The sequence below is a fragment of the Anser anser genome, assembly GCF_964211835.1.
Source record: "Anser anser genome assembly, chromosome: 6".
NCBI lineage: Eukaryota > Metazoa > Chordata > Aves > Anseriformes > Anatidae > Anser > Anser anser.
Genome location: NC_139726.1, coordinates 12,707,011 through 12,722,486, shown reverse-complemented (window position 1 = coordinate 12,722,486; position 15,476 = coordinate 12,707,011). Strand labels below are relative to the sequence as shown.

The following is a 15,476-nucleotide window of genomic DNA, read 5'->3' as shown; positions in this document are numbered from 1 at the left end:
AGGATGTTTGTTTTAAGGCCACATGCTGAAGGAGAGCAACTCCCAGGGGCCAGGTCCTGTCACGAACCCCACGTTCTTAGCTCACCTTCCAAATGGGTTGGAGCTTTTAGTGGTTCGCAGTCTGGACGCAGGGTGCTTGAGACAACAGCAAAGCAATTTCATTGCTTTTCTCCATGACGTTAACAGGTATGGCTTGATAAGTGGAACAGGGCTTTTCTGTTACATAAGCAAAGAAACATTTTTCACTATTGATGTGCATGGTATTTAAAAAATGTGAAATGTTCGAGGCCTTTTTTTTTTACATCTGCATGTATGCTTTTAAGTTTTGGGGCTAGGCTGAGGTGAAGAAATTTTCCAGACTTGCCAAAACTGGCAGTTGCTTTCATTTTGCAGCAAAACCTAAATGGATTCTTTAATTTTTATTGCTATAAAAGTCTCATTAGCTACCAGAAACCTGTATAGACCCTAGGTGTTGCTAGCAGGCAGTGATGCAGTATAATTGTTCTGTAAAAATACTGTAGCATTCCATTAAAATCAAAGGCTGCTGAGTTTCCATATGGTGCATTTGTGGCTTTATTGTGTCCTTGCCATGGTACCATTCAGTCTCGTTCCACACATACAAGTAGAGATGACTGTGACTTCCTCCCAAAACCAGGATGTAATACTTAATGGTTCTGCAGTTATATCTCAGGTAACATTGATTTGAGTAGGACTGAAATTCTGTTGCCTCTTGAGAAGATAAAAACCATCTGTGACTCAGAGCTTATTTCAACTTAGAAAATGTGAAAAACTAGGCAATGTTTTCTCCTTCCTATTTCAGACTTTCTTGTTTCTTAGTTAGAAATTCATGCTTTGTTTAAAGTGCACGTACACTCAAATATTAGAGAAGGTCCTGGGAGAAATGGAACAGGAAGCATGTTCTGCATCACAGTGCTAACTCCTTCCAGTTTGTGATCTTTCTCATTCTAGTAAGGAAGTTTAAAAGGGAGAATGGCATTGCTTTACTCAAAGTATTGCAGTTTTGGGATTTATGACAGGCTTGGCTGCTTTTTATCTCACTTTGGCTCCTTTGCTAAGCTGCTGGATATCTTGAATGAAGTGTGCTCCTGTCCTTATTTCTTTAGGCAGGGGAGGAAGCATACTGCAATATCATGGGTGAGATTTGAAGGTGGAGTGCTCTTTTCTGTACTTGTATTTTCTTTCAGTGGAGGTTGAAATGTTGTAAATTGCTAACATCTGTGTTACGTGCCCTCTGCACATTCATAACCTGATTTTTTTTTTTTTTTTGTTCTCAGCTCAGTTCATCAGAGTGACTTTGGCAGAAATGAGAGTACTCAATACATCCTAAAATATCTCCCCTAGAAGATAGTTAACCTCAGGTCTGCCTGCTTGCTGTTCAGGGCTGATTGGGCCTATGTTGCTGCTTGCATACACAATTTGAACCCATCCCATTACCTGCCTAACAAAGTGGGAGAGCAAAATATATTCAGCAGAGTCATTATGGGAGCCACCTTCTGGAGATCTGTAAATAAGATGCTGTTTGCTGTGCAGAGTGTGCATGCAGGGAGACTGAGATAAAGTCCTAAGTCTGATGCTATCTTTTGAATTGATTAGGCTTTCAGACAATTTTCTTGCACCAAATTTCCACTTGTCTGTCTAAACCTGGAGAGAGTTTGGCCAAAGGGCAACCTGAAGTTGAACATATTACATCTTTCACAGGTATGATCTGGCATAGATCTGAATTAATACATCAAGTAGAGAAACAAATGTGTGTGTGCAGGGTTATTGACCAACTGTTGTATTTCAATATAGTTGCACAACATTTTCCTGAGCGCTTCCCCTTAAACGGCTTTTGGGATCCTTGTGAATGAAAAAGTTGTATTAAAACAAACAAACAAACAAAAATTGTCAGCATTGTGTTTTGTTTATTTTTTTTCCCCAAGGGAGTTACACTTCCAAATTCCAGATATCACCAGCAGCTTTGAGATTTGAACATCTTTTGAAAGTTTTCTTCTTCATATATGTTATTGCTAATGCAGTACTAAATTGGAATTCTATTTACTCGCCTTCAGCATAACCCATGAACCGAGCACTGGGCTGGCCAGACCCTGCTCCGAACCACTGCAGCTGTTCTTATGTCACCTCTTCATGCAAGCGGGACCTGCCTTTGCTGGCTCATTAAAAAGCCACATAAAATATTACTGCGGTGCCAGAGTCTGTGTCACAGCAGGGTACCATGCAGCCAGGCATCATGAAACAAGCTTGGTCCGAGAGGCAGCCCAGCCCGTGGCAAGCTGTTAACCTCACAGCCACTAGAGCTGGGGAACAGGCTGCGTTTTGCCTTCAAGAAGCTGGTGGCAATATCTGGTGCTAATGGAGCTTTTTGATTTATAAGCCCCATATAATGCCAGAAGCAAAATTTCCCAGGTAAATCATCAGTCTGCTGTGTTTATAGGGCTTGTGAGATTTCAGTGTTATGCTCCCTCCTAGAGCAACTGTGTTGCATGGGAAACGCCATGTGGGTGCTTTGTTTTCTGTGCTGGTTTGTCGTTCTGTTCCTGTGAATTAATCCCTGTCAGCAACAAGTTGTAATAGAGGCTGTTTCTCAGGAGGAAGTATTTCTGCCGTTCTCACCGATAGCTTTACTGTTAATCAATATTTGAACCACCAGGGCTAAGAAATCTGGTACTGCGTCCTTGTTTCATCTTCTTTAATGGATAGATTATTTCTGTGTCAGCTGTGGATCTGAGTTTTCAAGTGACCATCTGTGCAATTGGTGTTATTCAATCAATGGTCTACAGCCCACAGGTGCTCCATAAAACATCGGAAGGTGATCTGTAGAGCAGTGGGAGTTGAAAGCGAAAATCAAAGCAATCCTAAAGGCATATGCAGTGATGCCCTGCAGTTAGCAACAAGCAGAGATGTGCTGGCTGCATGCAAAACCAGCTCAAAGGTGCAGGTCGATGTGTTGCCTGTGGATTTTTTTTTTCCTCCAAAAGTTTCAGTGGCTCTTTGGTTTTTAGAGAAGCTTGATAAACACTGCTCTAAAGGATGCATTTGTTTTATGAAGGGAGCTATTTTAGCATGGGAAGAATGTTTAGAAAGCTGCATGTCAGGTTGGATTGTGACTGTGTTGGAGTATGGGTGTTGGCAATTCTGGCTCTTCCTTGAGGTGTCGTGAAAGAAATGTGCTGGCACAGATGCCTGTGGGTGGGCACCTGGGTCTGCTTACAGACAGCAGGGTACAGCTGCCTCAGTTTTACTTGGCACAAGCACAAGACTCCTTTGACTGCACAAGAGGCCCCTGGAGCGTGCTGCACGCACCGTCTGCCTGGAGCAGGGGACTGCCTCTGTGAGCTATGGTGATGCTCCTGAGCGGTGTGCCTGGGGGTGTGGTTTGCATGAGCTTTGTAAAAAAAATAAAAATAATAATAATAAAAAAAAGGAATAAAATAATAATAATGATAATAATAGTAAAAACATTCCTTACAGGTTTGCCCTGTGAGAAGGGTGTCAGAACTGCCCTTAGCAGCAGCTATGGGTAGTTGTGAGACATCTCTGCAATTTTTCAGTGGTCGCAAGGGCCCACTGGTCACTGAGCGGTGCTGTGTCAGCACAGGCTGCGTTCCTACCTACTTCACCAGCAGGAATGTGTGGGCTGCTCAGTTTGCCCTCCGTAGGCACAGATCACCTAGTTTCTATTACTTCCTCATTGCAAGGAGGTATTTCTAGAGGTGCGATGCTTTTCAATATGGTCTCCCAGAATGTTTTCTTTTTCGTATAAACAAGAAAATTATTAGCTTGTGGGCTGTGATACAATGTGCAGTACTGACAGCCCTGTGTGTTAGAGGATTATGAGAAAAAAAGCAACAGAGACCCTGAAATTGTTTCACAGTACTGCTATATTAAGGTGTTCTTTTTCTTTTGTCTCTTAATTTTCACCTTTCGCTTGCATTCTAGTCATTACATTTTTTTTTTTTTTTTTACAACTGGGAGGACTCAAAACTTTTTGTTCCCACTCTTTTCTTCTTCTTTCTTCTTTTTTTTTTTTTTTTCTCCTTATGAAAGGTGAGGTTTTTATATAATCACAGGATTTCAGGAAATGAGCTTTCTAAACATACAAACAACACTCCCGTTCGTCCATCCACCTTATTATATCTGTGAGTGTCATAATAAAAATGCGAATGCTGCCACAACTCTGACTGTGAGATTTATTCTCTGCTGACAGTTTCATTACTGAGAAGAACAAGATCATTTCACTTGAAATACAAGGGAAAAAAACCCTCTGAAATTATCTCTGCTGGAATTTGAATTTGTCTGCCATCTAGAAAGCAGTATGAGTAAGCCCAGGACATCTTGAAGTGCTACTTGTGGCACTCCTCAAAACATATCCGATGGCTGCTGAACTGCTGTACGTGGTTAACTTTGAATTAAGACCAGCAAGAATCCCCATCCAGAAGGTTTTAATTATATAATATAGCTGAATCTGGAAGAGGTTAGTTAACCATTACAAAATCCTTGTAGAAAACAAGATCTTGTGCAGAGAAAGTTTATTATAAGAGATACAGGATAAACAAAGCTTGGGGGACAATTGGGATTCTGTAGCAGAATTATATACCCTTTTCAGCCTGATAAGCTTCTAACAAGTCCCATGTTTTGAAGGGTTCTTCACTTCATTGAGGTAGCTGGGGTTGTAGAGATTGTTTCAGTAAGATTATTCATCTTCAGAGCTGAGCAAAATAGCAATGAAATGCACTTGCTAACCATGTTTTAGGGATTGAGGCGTATGCTATTTTTTGCAATCATGATTGAGCAGAAAATAAGTCTTAGCGCATACAGGAAATTTTTTCCAGTTCAGTGTTTTTAAGGTGAAATGAAAAAAGTATGTTAAGGTTTCGAAGTATTGTGCCTTATAAAGGTTCAAGAGTACTTTTATTGAATTTAGTTGTAAAAAAACAGTGACACGCTGGGTTTAGTAATGCATGAACACCCTGATCTTCAATTTTTTTTTAATCATTTTTAACAACATTTTTTGGGAAAAAATGAACATTTGAGTAAAAATTCCAAGGGAGAATTTCCTTTTATTGAGTGTTAATTCTGAGTAGGGCCATTAATTTTGGCTTGCAGTTGCAGGCAATTAATCAAATAGTCAAGAAAAGAAAGTTTAATTATTACTGTTTGTGCAGGCTTTAATTCTCATGAGTGCAAGCTGTCAAACTGCTGACTGTCATGTGTCGTGACTCAGGCTTTCATCTCTTTCTGTGTCTTGCTGAGTTTTCTGCGGCATGTGTACATGTATACTTTCCTGTTTGCCTTACCAAGCTCTCGCCAATCTCAGTGCCTTGTGTCCACCTCTTTCTGCTGACCTGAATGCAGAATGACCCAATGCTTAACTGAGCCTTGCTGTACTGAAGGGACTTTGGGTATGTCAGAGCCTGGTGGAGTATTGTGGTGCTCAGGAATATCCTGGGCTTGGAGAAATGCTTGTGGTATCGTCTGTAATCCCTTCTACAACTTGCTTTTGCAACACCCTGTATATGTTCCTCCACACTGCTGAGATGCTTTGTGTGCTCCTGTCTCCCTCCTTTCTCATTGCAGAAGACACACAGCACTCAGAAGAAAACAATTGAAATAATTTTAAGTAATTTGTAAGACCAAGAATCAGGGAAGGGAATGATTTTTACATCCTTAATTCTGAACTCAGTGCTCACTAAAGCTTCTGTTGTTCCAGGTTTTCACAGGCAACAGCAATGCTGACAGTGTGGTTCACCACAAGCTCCTGCACTCCATGAAAGCCCGATTCTTGCGCTTCGTCCCTCTGAAGTGGAATGTCGGTGGGCAGATAGGACTGAGAGTGGAGGTCTTCGGCTGCTCCTATAGTAAGTGGCAAAGTCTTAACTCACATTTTCTCAAAGAGCTTTTGTTGGTGCTGTCAGTGCTGCAGGAGGGATGCATCAGAGTATGAATTAAAATGCAACATGGGATACGTAGTCATTTATTTTTTCAGTAGTTGCCCTTGTCTTTCTGCATGGGGATGTGCTAGCCCATCTAGCTCAGCTGGTGAAGCTTTCCCAGAGCTAAGCCCAACACAGTGATCTGCTGCTGCTTGTGAGCACAAGGTGGTCTGATGCTGTGGAACCTCCTGTCCCATTGAAGGACACAGAGCTACTTGGGATCTTTTTATAGGGTTTAATTTAGGAATGATACTACCATCTGCTTAAGTGTATTTTTAGTATGTAATAGTTTATTTTTGTTTTTAAGGAACGTTATCTAGTTGAGGAGAGCGGCGCAGCTTGTGCAGCTAGTATTTCTATTTGAGGCTGATGATTTCACAGCTTCAGAGATAATTTTGCTGCTTTACTGGTTTTGCACGGGCGTTTTCTTTCATGCTTTTCTTCAAGATATGGTGATGATCTTCTGAGACACTATCTGTATCACTTTGTCATGTGGGCTTTGGAGCAGCTTATGAGCACTGTTACCTGCGGGTGTTTCATCTGCGTAGTTATCTCTGTGTACTGCAGATATATGACCTATGACCATGGAAGTGTATGGAAGTAAAGAAAAAGAACCAGTGTTGCTCCCAGGCATAAGATGAAGACAAGTGCACAAATGAGGAAACACAAATCCAGTATTTGTTTCTTTGGTGGCTGTGGTTTTATTTCTGAAATGTGACTTTATAGTGTTCAGAGACACTGCTGGAGACAGGTAAAATTTTACGGGGGAATTGAGGGGATTTGCAAGCTTTGGCCAGAAAATTCAATGTGGTGTGGCACAGATCACCATCATGTGATGCTACTGTAATTGTACCTCTCCCTATTTAGATTAGGTCCTTATCTCCTTCTCGGAGGTGTAGAAAAGGGCTTGTAAATAAAAAAGTAGAAAAACTCCTATTTGGGACAGTTCTTGGATTCATCTGAGCTGTATCAAAGTGCAAATTGTCTTAAAACTTTTGATTCACATGATTCCACTGAATTGAGAGCACACTCCTGGACTCTCAGTGGCTTCATCAGCAGTCTCAGGCTTTACAGCCAGTTCATGTGGTTTTGCCTGAAGGATCTTATTATAGTCTGTGTTGATCCGAAAGTTCCATTCAGAATTTTTTTTTTTTTTTTAAGATGCTGCTTCTCCACCTACTTTGATGCTCAGGCACTATGGACTATTCATTTAAGTACAGACCTGCAGTGTCCTGGTCTGGACAGGTAGCTACTTATGCCAAGAGACCTTTTTCACTCCCACCAGTGGACCTGTAAACTGAAACCTGCAAATCAAAACCAACTGCCCTTGATGTCATCGTTCCAAAACAGCTATATCATCTATTCCCAAGGAACTTTTTTTCATTACAGTGACCAAACCTCTGCTATAAAAAATGTAGTCCAAATAGACTTGCTGCAAATAAAAACTGGAACTGAAGATGGAATTTTTTTCAGCTGAATGTGATTTGGTGCTCCCCACGTGAAATACTATATGGGCACTACCTCCATGTCAGATTGTGGTTGTATCTTCTGTGATATAAAGAAGACTTCAGAGTGACTTGCTGGCTGAGTTTCCTTGTGCTGATATCATCTAAGTCTTCCTCTTTATCCTGTACCCTGCAGTTACTGGAAATAAAAATGGTTGTAGAGAATTAAGGTGTGAGATTGAAGGAAGGCAGAAAAGAAATAAAGGGATTCATAAAAGTTTTACAGGGTGTTGAAATATTCATTCCATTTATATAAATGTGCCATTCAGATTTCTGTCTGGCAAATTGTGTATGCCAAGCAATACCTGTCTACAAGTTTTGCTTATATAGCTTCACAGTCTTGGCTACTCCTAACCCAGGCATTCTAGCACTGTACGAAGATGTATGATCATTTATAAAATGTCATCTTTACTGTTAAACTGATGGAATGTCTGCAGCAGATCCTGAGCTGGTGTACACCTACATAATGCATTTTGTAATGCTCGACAGCATACAGACTCATCCACCATGTTCAATCCTGGCACAGGAAATATATAAATAAATTGAAAAAAGTTAAAAGAAATGACATAAAATCACTAGAGGCAGTAGGGGACAAGCAAGGGAGAAAATGGAGCTTAAGGAAGAACAAATGGCCCAAATGTACAGCATCTCTAAGAGATGACCCTTCATGCAAGCGTCTGTGTGTATGAAAGAAGGGATGTGAGGCTGGAAGTAGGAACAGCATTCTAATCACCTACCGGTACCAAAGGTTTAAGCTGATACAAATTAATCTGTAAGAACCTAATTTGCAGTTATGCCCAATCCTCTCTATGCTGTTGGAATGATTTAAAGGCTTTGTCAAGTAAACCAACACAGACTACTTGCTCTTAAGTCCACTAAAGTTGAAGAAAGTGTTTCCACCAGCATTTTAGCTTTGATTCCAGTCGTGAAGCATAATATAAAAAGAGAACACATTTATGAGGGACACAGGTGAACCAGATCCTGCACAAATATGCATCTGCAACTGCTGGATGATTTCTACCTCTTAAACTACTTGTGGTAGCAGGTTAAAATTCAGGTGATGCTGGACTTCTGTCTGTATATTCCACCTTTCAAGCAACTGCTGCCCCAAAGTGTGGCACCTGATCTGGAAACAGAGTTGCTTTACAGTGATATATTCTGGGCAGAAAGTGGCAGAAGCAATGATTTACAGGCAAGCTGGAGATTCTTTTTGTGCAAGTGGCAGCATTCATTGGATGGCTTAAATAAAAGTTTGGGGATACTGACAGCTTAGGCCATTTGAATTTAATGTGCTGCTGTATGTCTGTTAAAATGCGGGACTACTGCCAAACATGAAGCTGAGCACCTCACTGCTACACCAAGGCGTGCAAAATGGCCCGTGGCTCCGATCTCATCAGCTCCTTTTTAACATTGCATATTTGAGCAGAAGATGGCAGCTGTAGGAGACGTTTGTGGCTTTGCTGCTTAAGCATTTTTGTGATGGCAGAACTGAGTGTGAAACTCTTGTGCCTGTGCAAGGCTCTGACCTCCAGTTGTGGAGCGTGCCTGTGCTGTGCAGCACACTCTGCTGAACAGGTCCCAGGAGCACAACCTTATGCTAACTTCTGGCAAAGGTAGCTTTCAACGATGACTGTGTAGTAGGAGGCAGATGAAAGGCATCAGGTCTTGTAGGTCACAGAGGTCTCTGCCAGAACACAGTAACAAAAAGATATCGAACGATCATATTAGAGATTAACTGCAATATACACTGGATGATGAAGTGGCTGACTTACCATGTGACTGAACTGTGCTACTGAATGGCACTCGTTGTAGTTCATTACTCCTGGGATAATTAATATACTATTATGAGTTTATCTCAAACAGTAGTCTGTCAAACAAAAGAGCTTTCCTTTTTTTTTTTTTTTCTTCTTCTTTTCACCCTCTAACTGGCTGCCAGCTGAGATTGTTTCATTGGAACACAAATACATATTTTTACCAGAAAAGCTTTTTCACGCCTGTGAGTTTGCTTGACTCTAGCCTATATAGATCAAAGTTCACGTGAAACAAAGCACTCAGGGCTGTCAGAGGACACATGCTAATTGCTGTTTTCCTTCTCACACTGAAAGTAGGTATTTAAATGAAATTTAATTACATTTCTTGGAAACTCCTGCAAGATTCCAGCTCACATCCTCAAAATAGGTACTAAAATAGGAATTAAATGGTCTTGATTTAAAAGAGCATACAGTGATGCTTCCTGTTCAGAAAAAGGGATGTATGATGAATTAAATGGAGACTTCCATGAAGAGGTGTGCGTTAGCTCTCACTGGCCATTTGCAGCAGAGACTCCAGAAGTAGTGTGATCATAAGAGATAACTGGAGCTGCAACAGAGCTGGTGTTCAGACAATTGGCAAACCAATTGCTTTGGATGCTGGGAAGCATGGGACTATCTTTATACTTGGGAATAGTCTTGTTAGCTTAGCGCAGGGGAAAAAAATCTGCTGACACAATTGCTTTTATAGGATAAGATTTGTAGCTGCATTGAAGATGCTGATCATATTCTATAACTGGTTAACGGCCCAAAATGCATCAGCAGGATCAGGGGTATGTTCATTTAACAGGCTGGGAAACCACAGGAGAAACAATGATAGGGTGTGAGATAGGGTATCTTCTGCCTTTGAGAGACGAGTTTTTCATTTGCAGTTCAGGACTCAAATTTCTCATCTTTTGCTCTCATTGCTCCAGGGAATATGATCTGATATTGTGTTTTTAGATGAAATGATTCTTGATCTCTTTTTTCTCTTTCTCTTCCCTACCCCCCACCTTTCCCTCCTTGTGATAAGATGGAAAAAAACACATTACAGAGATCCACTGTCTGTCTGATGGCACTGACCAGTAGTGTTTGTAACCACCTGTGTAAGACAAATACCCAAAGGATCGCTTACCAGGAGTCAGACATAGATTTGTGATAGGGTCAAAGCTGCCTAGCAGAACAGTGACCTCTGAGGTGCTCGTTCAGATTCATCCCTTGGGTTGCATGTCTGAGAGGTCTGTGGAGAGGGAGGTTAGGTTGCTTCAGACTACCTGAAACCAGCAAGTCATGACCAGCCAGAAGGGATGTCTGCTCAGACAGGGAACAGAGCTCCTACCTCCTACAGGGAGCTAAGGCTTCTGTTCATTGTTGTAGGTGCCAGAATAAGAGTTTTTGTCTCAAATTGAAACTGTACCTTGAGGATATTTTGGAATAACTTTGCCTAGTGTGTGGCTACTTTTTCCAAAAACACTAGGGAGGATCATCTTTATAAGAATAAATGAGTATCCTCTCTGCTGCCACCTGGCTCCTTGCTGCACAGGTAAACTCCATAGACCCACCTTTCCCCCAGCCTGTCTTCTGTCAGGATAACTAGTCTCATAGGTTGAGTCCTCTGGTCACATGTTGCCATTTTTATTTATTTACTTATTTAAGGTTGATTTAGCCTGATAATCCACCTTCAACTGACTGTTTCCAACCACCCCCAAGTGACTTTAATGTTAGGATCTGTGTTGGGAAACCAAATTGAAGTGGAATAAAGTACCCAGCTTCCCTTGAGCCACAACCTCTAATGAATTTAAGAAAAGCTTGATGAATTTCTGTTGTATGGAGACTTCTTCACCTGTGAGCAGAAGGATGTATGTATTTACAGCAGAGGAATGTTTGAATTGTGGGTCAGAGAAGAATAACATGGAAGAAGCAGCTTTTACCTGATCTCACTTTTGATGAATTTTGTAGCTTTGTTGATGGAGGACAGCATAGGAAAATATGAAGACTGAATAAAGTCTCTCTTCAGTGAGCACAAACCAGTGGGTAGTGCAGAATGAAACCACGTTTTTAGTTTGTTATTTCTACAGATTTCCTGAGACTTATAAAATTTCAAATCCTTGTTCTCTTGCACAAGTGGATTACAGGCATGTGTGGGCTCTAAATAAATACCGAACAATCAAGCAAATTTTCTGCAGTGACTGCATTAGAATTGTGCTAGATCTTTCAGTTTTTAATGGGAAGCCAATGATTTGTTGTCATGCAAACTGCCACTAATGACTTTTGGAAGCCAGTGTTAGCATTTATTTGACATATTCCCATTTCATTCAGGGCTATTTATTGGCCAGTGTCCTCACAACTGATAATTAGTGAAGCAGAATTTTTCTGAAGCAGGTTTTCCTTTGTATTACACTCTGTAAATGTTGGTATCAGAACTGTTCTAGAAATTGCATGTTATGTTGTGGCTTAGTGGAGAGATAAGAACAAGGAATGAAGTGTGAATTCAGACTGAGAGCCTGGATTATTTGGGGTGAGGATCTTGAAAGAAAAAAAGACTGCTATACGACACCACTGAATCAGTTATCTCTTTCTCTTGCAGTACCTTTGTTTTGGACACTTAGCAGGAAAATCTACTTTAACCTCAAAATGCACTGAAAATCAGATGCTAAATACTATATATATATATATATATGTATTTAGTAAGCTATTTCCCAATTCCTGCCTGTGTTAAAATGAAACTATTTTTATGATGTACTTAGAATTCACTTTTTAAACAACTTGAAGTATTTAATATAGCTAGGGAAAATTCATAAGAACTAAACCATGAATTGAATTTTCTTTATAGAAACTGGCAGTCAAAGTGTCGATAGAGAGAAAGCAGCAATTCTAGGGAGGGGGAGGGTGAACTTGAACACCTAAATCAAAAGTAAAAACAGGGAAAGCAGATGGCACGAATACTTCTGTAACAATACTTCCTACAGCAACAACTGTTACACTTGTGATTCTAAACAGCATTTTATAATTCTGACAACATTGATAAGAAGTTAGTCTAGTTTATTCTGTAGTGGATTTTTTTCCCAGGATTAAATTTATTTGTAGTTTCAATCTCTGAATAAATAATTGTCTTTTTATTTGGAATGGAATCAGTTTTGGAGTGACAGAATTTCCCATGAAATTTACATTTTGAACTACCCTCAAGTTTGTAGTGTGCTGTCAAACTTTTGTACAAATTGTTGTTCTGACATGCAGAAGTTATGAATGATGCTTTCCGTAGTAACAAATCATTAACAGGTGTTTATTTTCTGAGTGTGTAATAGCTTTTAATTGAAAATATCTTTAAATTTGGGTCCAGTCTTAAAAAAATAATAATAAAATAAAAAAAAAAAAAGGAGTGGGAGATCCACAGCTATTATTTCTGGTTTTTAAAGAGGAAAAAGTGAAACTACCATTAAAGCTCAAAAGGGTGGAAGAACTCTCAAGGTAGCTTAAGTGACTTAAAACGCTAGCTTTAATCATAATACGGTTGCTGACCAGGAAGTCTTGATTCTCTTGCTTATGGACCTTTCAGATACTTTTCAAAAGAAAATGAAAAAAACAACTGCTTTAGATTATCATTAAAGTATGTGGTTTGCAAACAAAGCCTATGCTTTTTCTTCTTCTTCACTGCAAAGATATTCTCTGTCTTTATATATGTATCCCAGTAGTTACGCAGAATGTTAAATGCTTGTTCAGAGTTTTTGTTGTTGTTTTCTTCCGGTGTTCTTATTTTTTATTATTTTTCTTAAGAAAAGGAAATACCAATTGAAAGATTTATTATTTACAAGTACGTACTTTGTCCATGGTTTTTAACAAATTGCATTTGGATAAAACTTAGAATTGAATTAATATATGTCAGTCATATTTGACTATGATGCATTAGTTAAAAGTATTTAAAACTACGTGAAACGTTCTGGTAATGTAAAGAGGGTGAAGGAATAAAAAAAAGGAGCAGGGGAGAGGGAAGAAAAGAAAACAAACAAACAAAAAACAAGTTTACTAAAAATCTGCTTTGCTTAAAATGCCACTTTGTTCTGTAAAGAGAGTACTGTATTTTGCTGCTGCCACAGGAAATATTGATTGCAATTGAAGAACTGACAGCTTGTTTCCCATCACAATGATCAGGTTTTGGAGGCTGGCTGAAGAGGAAAATGTTTCTAATAGGATTTTCGAAGGTGCATAATCAGGTTAGATGCCCCGTTCCCATGAAATCCCTTCAAAAGTTTTTTGAATTGGTATTTGAAAATTCTTGCCAGCCCAGTCAATTTGCATGCAGAAACAGGGTTGATAAATGCCCATCACAAACAAGCAGCCAACCCTAGAGGCTAAGATGATGCCTATTTGGATGCAAAGGTGGATGCGAGCATGGCCAACACGCAGAAACAGCTCAACAGACACTTCTGAAGCTAGAAAAAGTGAGTGGAGTAAGAACTGAAGTGTTCAAAGTAATGAATAATATCCTGTATGTGTTTAAGAGACAAACAACAAACGTGACAAGGGATGCTCTGGAGATCTGAATACAACGGAAAGCGCCCGGTCTGCTTTAAAAAGTAAAGTGAGAAAACAAATCTTGCATGACAATGAGGAGGAAAAGTGCAGAGGAATTCCGTTTTAATTCTAGCGTGCCTTATAACCTGAACAGAGAGGATTGGAAATGGATGAAATGTAATATGGCTCCAGGGTCGCACAGGTGCCATGTACATCCTGTAGATGTACTCTTTTCTAATCAATAATTTAAAAGATTCTGAGATGTTATGTTCCCTCTCCTCATGCTGTCCCTCTTCATTTTGTCATCTTCTTTCTCCCAGAGTCAGATATTGCAGACTTCGACGGCAGAAGTTCCCTCCTCTACAGGTTCAATCAGAAGCTTATGAGCACATTCAAAGATGTGGTTTCCTTGAAGTTCAAGAGCATGCAGGGGGATGGAGTCTTATTCCATGGAGAAGGACAGCGTGGAGACTACATTACCTTAGAAATGCAGAAAGGAAAGCTCTCATTGCACATCAACCTGGGTAAGAACAGTCAGGATTATTGGTGTGCATATTGCCCTAACAAGGATTGTTTCAAGTTGTTTTTATGAATATGTTATTTATATTAAGCAGTATCTAGTAATTTCAGCTCAGACCAGCAACACCTGCTGTGTGCTTCAGGGAACTCAGAGTTTAAATACTGGTCAGAGAAGGTGAGATGGGAAAGAAAAGAGAATAGACTTGACTGATGTCATGCAGGACACATGATAGATGAGCCAAGAAGAGACCTCGGCTCTCCTAACTAGAGATAGCCACAGTAGAGCTTGCTTAGTGATTACTTTTGGTCTTTGTTTGATGATGCATTGAAGCAGTGCTATTATTTATTTTAAGAAGTTCTCCTTCTTTCACTTTTTATTGCTATTTTATTGTTGTTATTTTTAAGAACATCATTCCCAGGAAGTATGGCTTCGGGCTCTAAAGGTTTATTTTCACTGTGTCTCATTTTTTCCATTCTGTGATTAGAACTTGGCAGAGAATGCAGAAATTAAATGAAAACACTCCGATCAAAACATTGTGCACATTGATATTACTTTGTTCCTGGAGATGGCTGTAATTGAGAACTGTGAATATCTGGAAGGCCTCGAGCATATGATCATGCTGGATTGCAGGAGGAGAAGAAAGGCTGGCTTAGTCTCTCTCTGTAGGAGGGTGCTTGCTTTTTCTTGGTGAATACACTAAAGCACTTTGATGTCAGGAGTTACTGTAGTAGGAGTGATCATTCCCTGTCTCCAAGCCTTACTGCAGAATCTTCGTTAGCTTCAGCGGTGGGAGAGCCATGGTATTGCCTCAGCAGTTCATGCTGACTCACATTTCTCATATGTGAGAGGTCTGAGTTGGGCAGAAGTTACCATGCCAGCATTGCTGGCACTTAAGTCAGGGTAGGACCCGCATTTACTGTATTTGGGTGTTTAACTTGGTGTGAAAGCCCCTGTAGCCCATCTACATGGAAAGCTAAAACAAAAACCTTTTCTTTTGTTAACCATGGGGGTGGGGGCAAGGAGGGGAGGGAATTAAGATCCACATTTCTCACTACTGCTCTCAGTCTTAATAACTTTGAATAAAGTAGTCTGAGCCATTTGTGGTTCATGTTCACATTGGTTAGATTGCTGAAGGTTTTAATAAAAATGGGAGGTGTAACATCAAGTAATACATGGTATTTGTAGGGGCACATCTTAG

The 15,476-nt window shown here is 40.0% G+C and overlaps 1 protein-coding gene across 9 annotated transcripts in view; it reads left to right on the top strand.

Moving 5' to 3' along the window:
• The window catches only part of CNTNAP5 (contactin associated protein family member 5), a 290,859-nt gene that overhangs the window by 124,867 nt on the left and 150,516 nt on the right, over nt 1-15,476 (top strand). For 8 of the 9 annotated variants that reach the window (XM_083841975.1, XM_083841976.1, XM_083841971.1 and 5 more), the window contains 2 exons: nt 5,732-5,879; nt 14,079-14,282. In XM_083841975.1, coding sequence (XP_083698101.1) covers nt 5,732-5,879; nt 14,079-14,282 — 352 coding nt within the window. Of the gene's footprint in view, nt 1-5,731; nt 5,880-7,168; nt 13,458-14,078; nt 14,283-15,476 lie in introns of those variants that run through there. The other variant, XM_083841974.1, reaches the window with a different exon arrangement.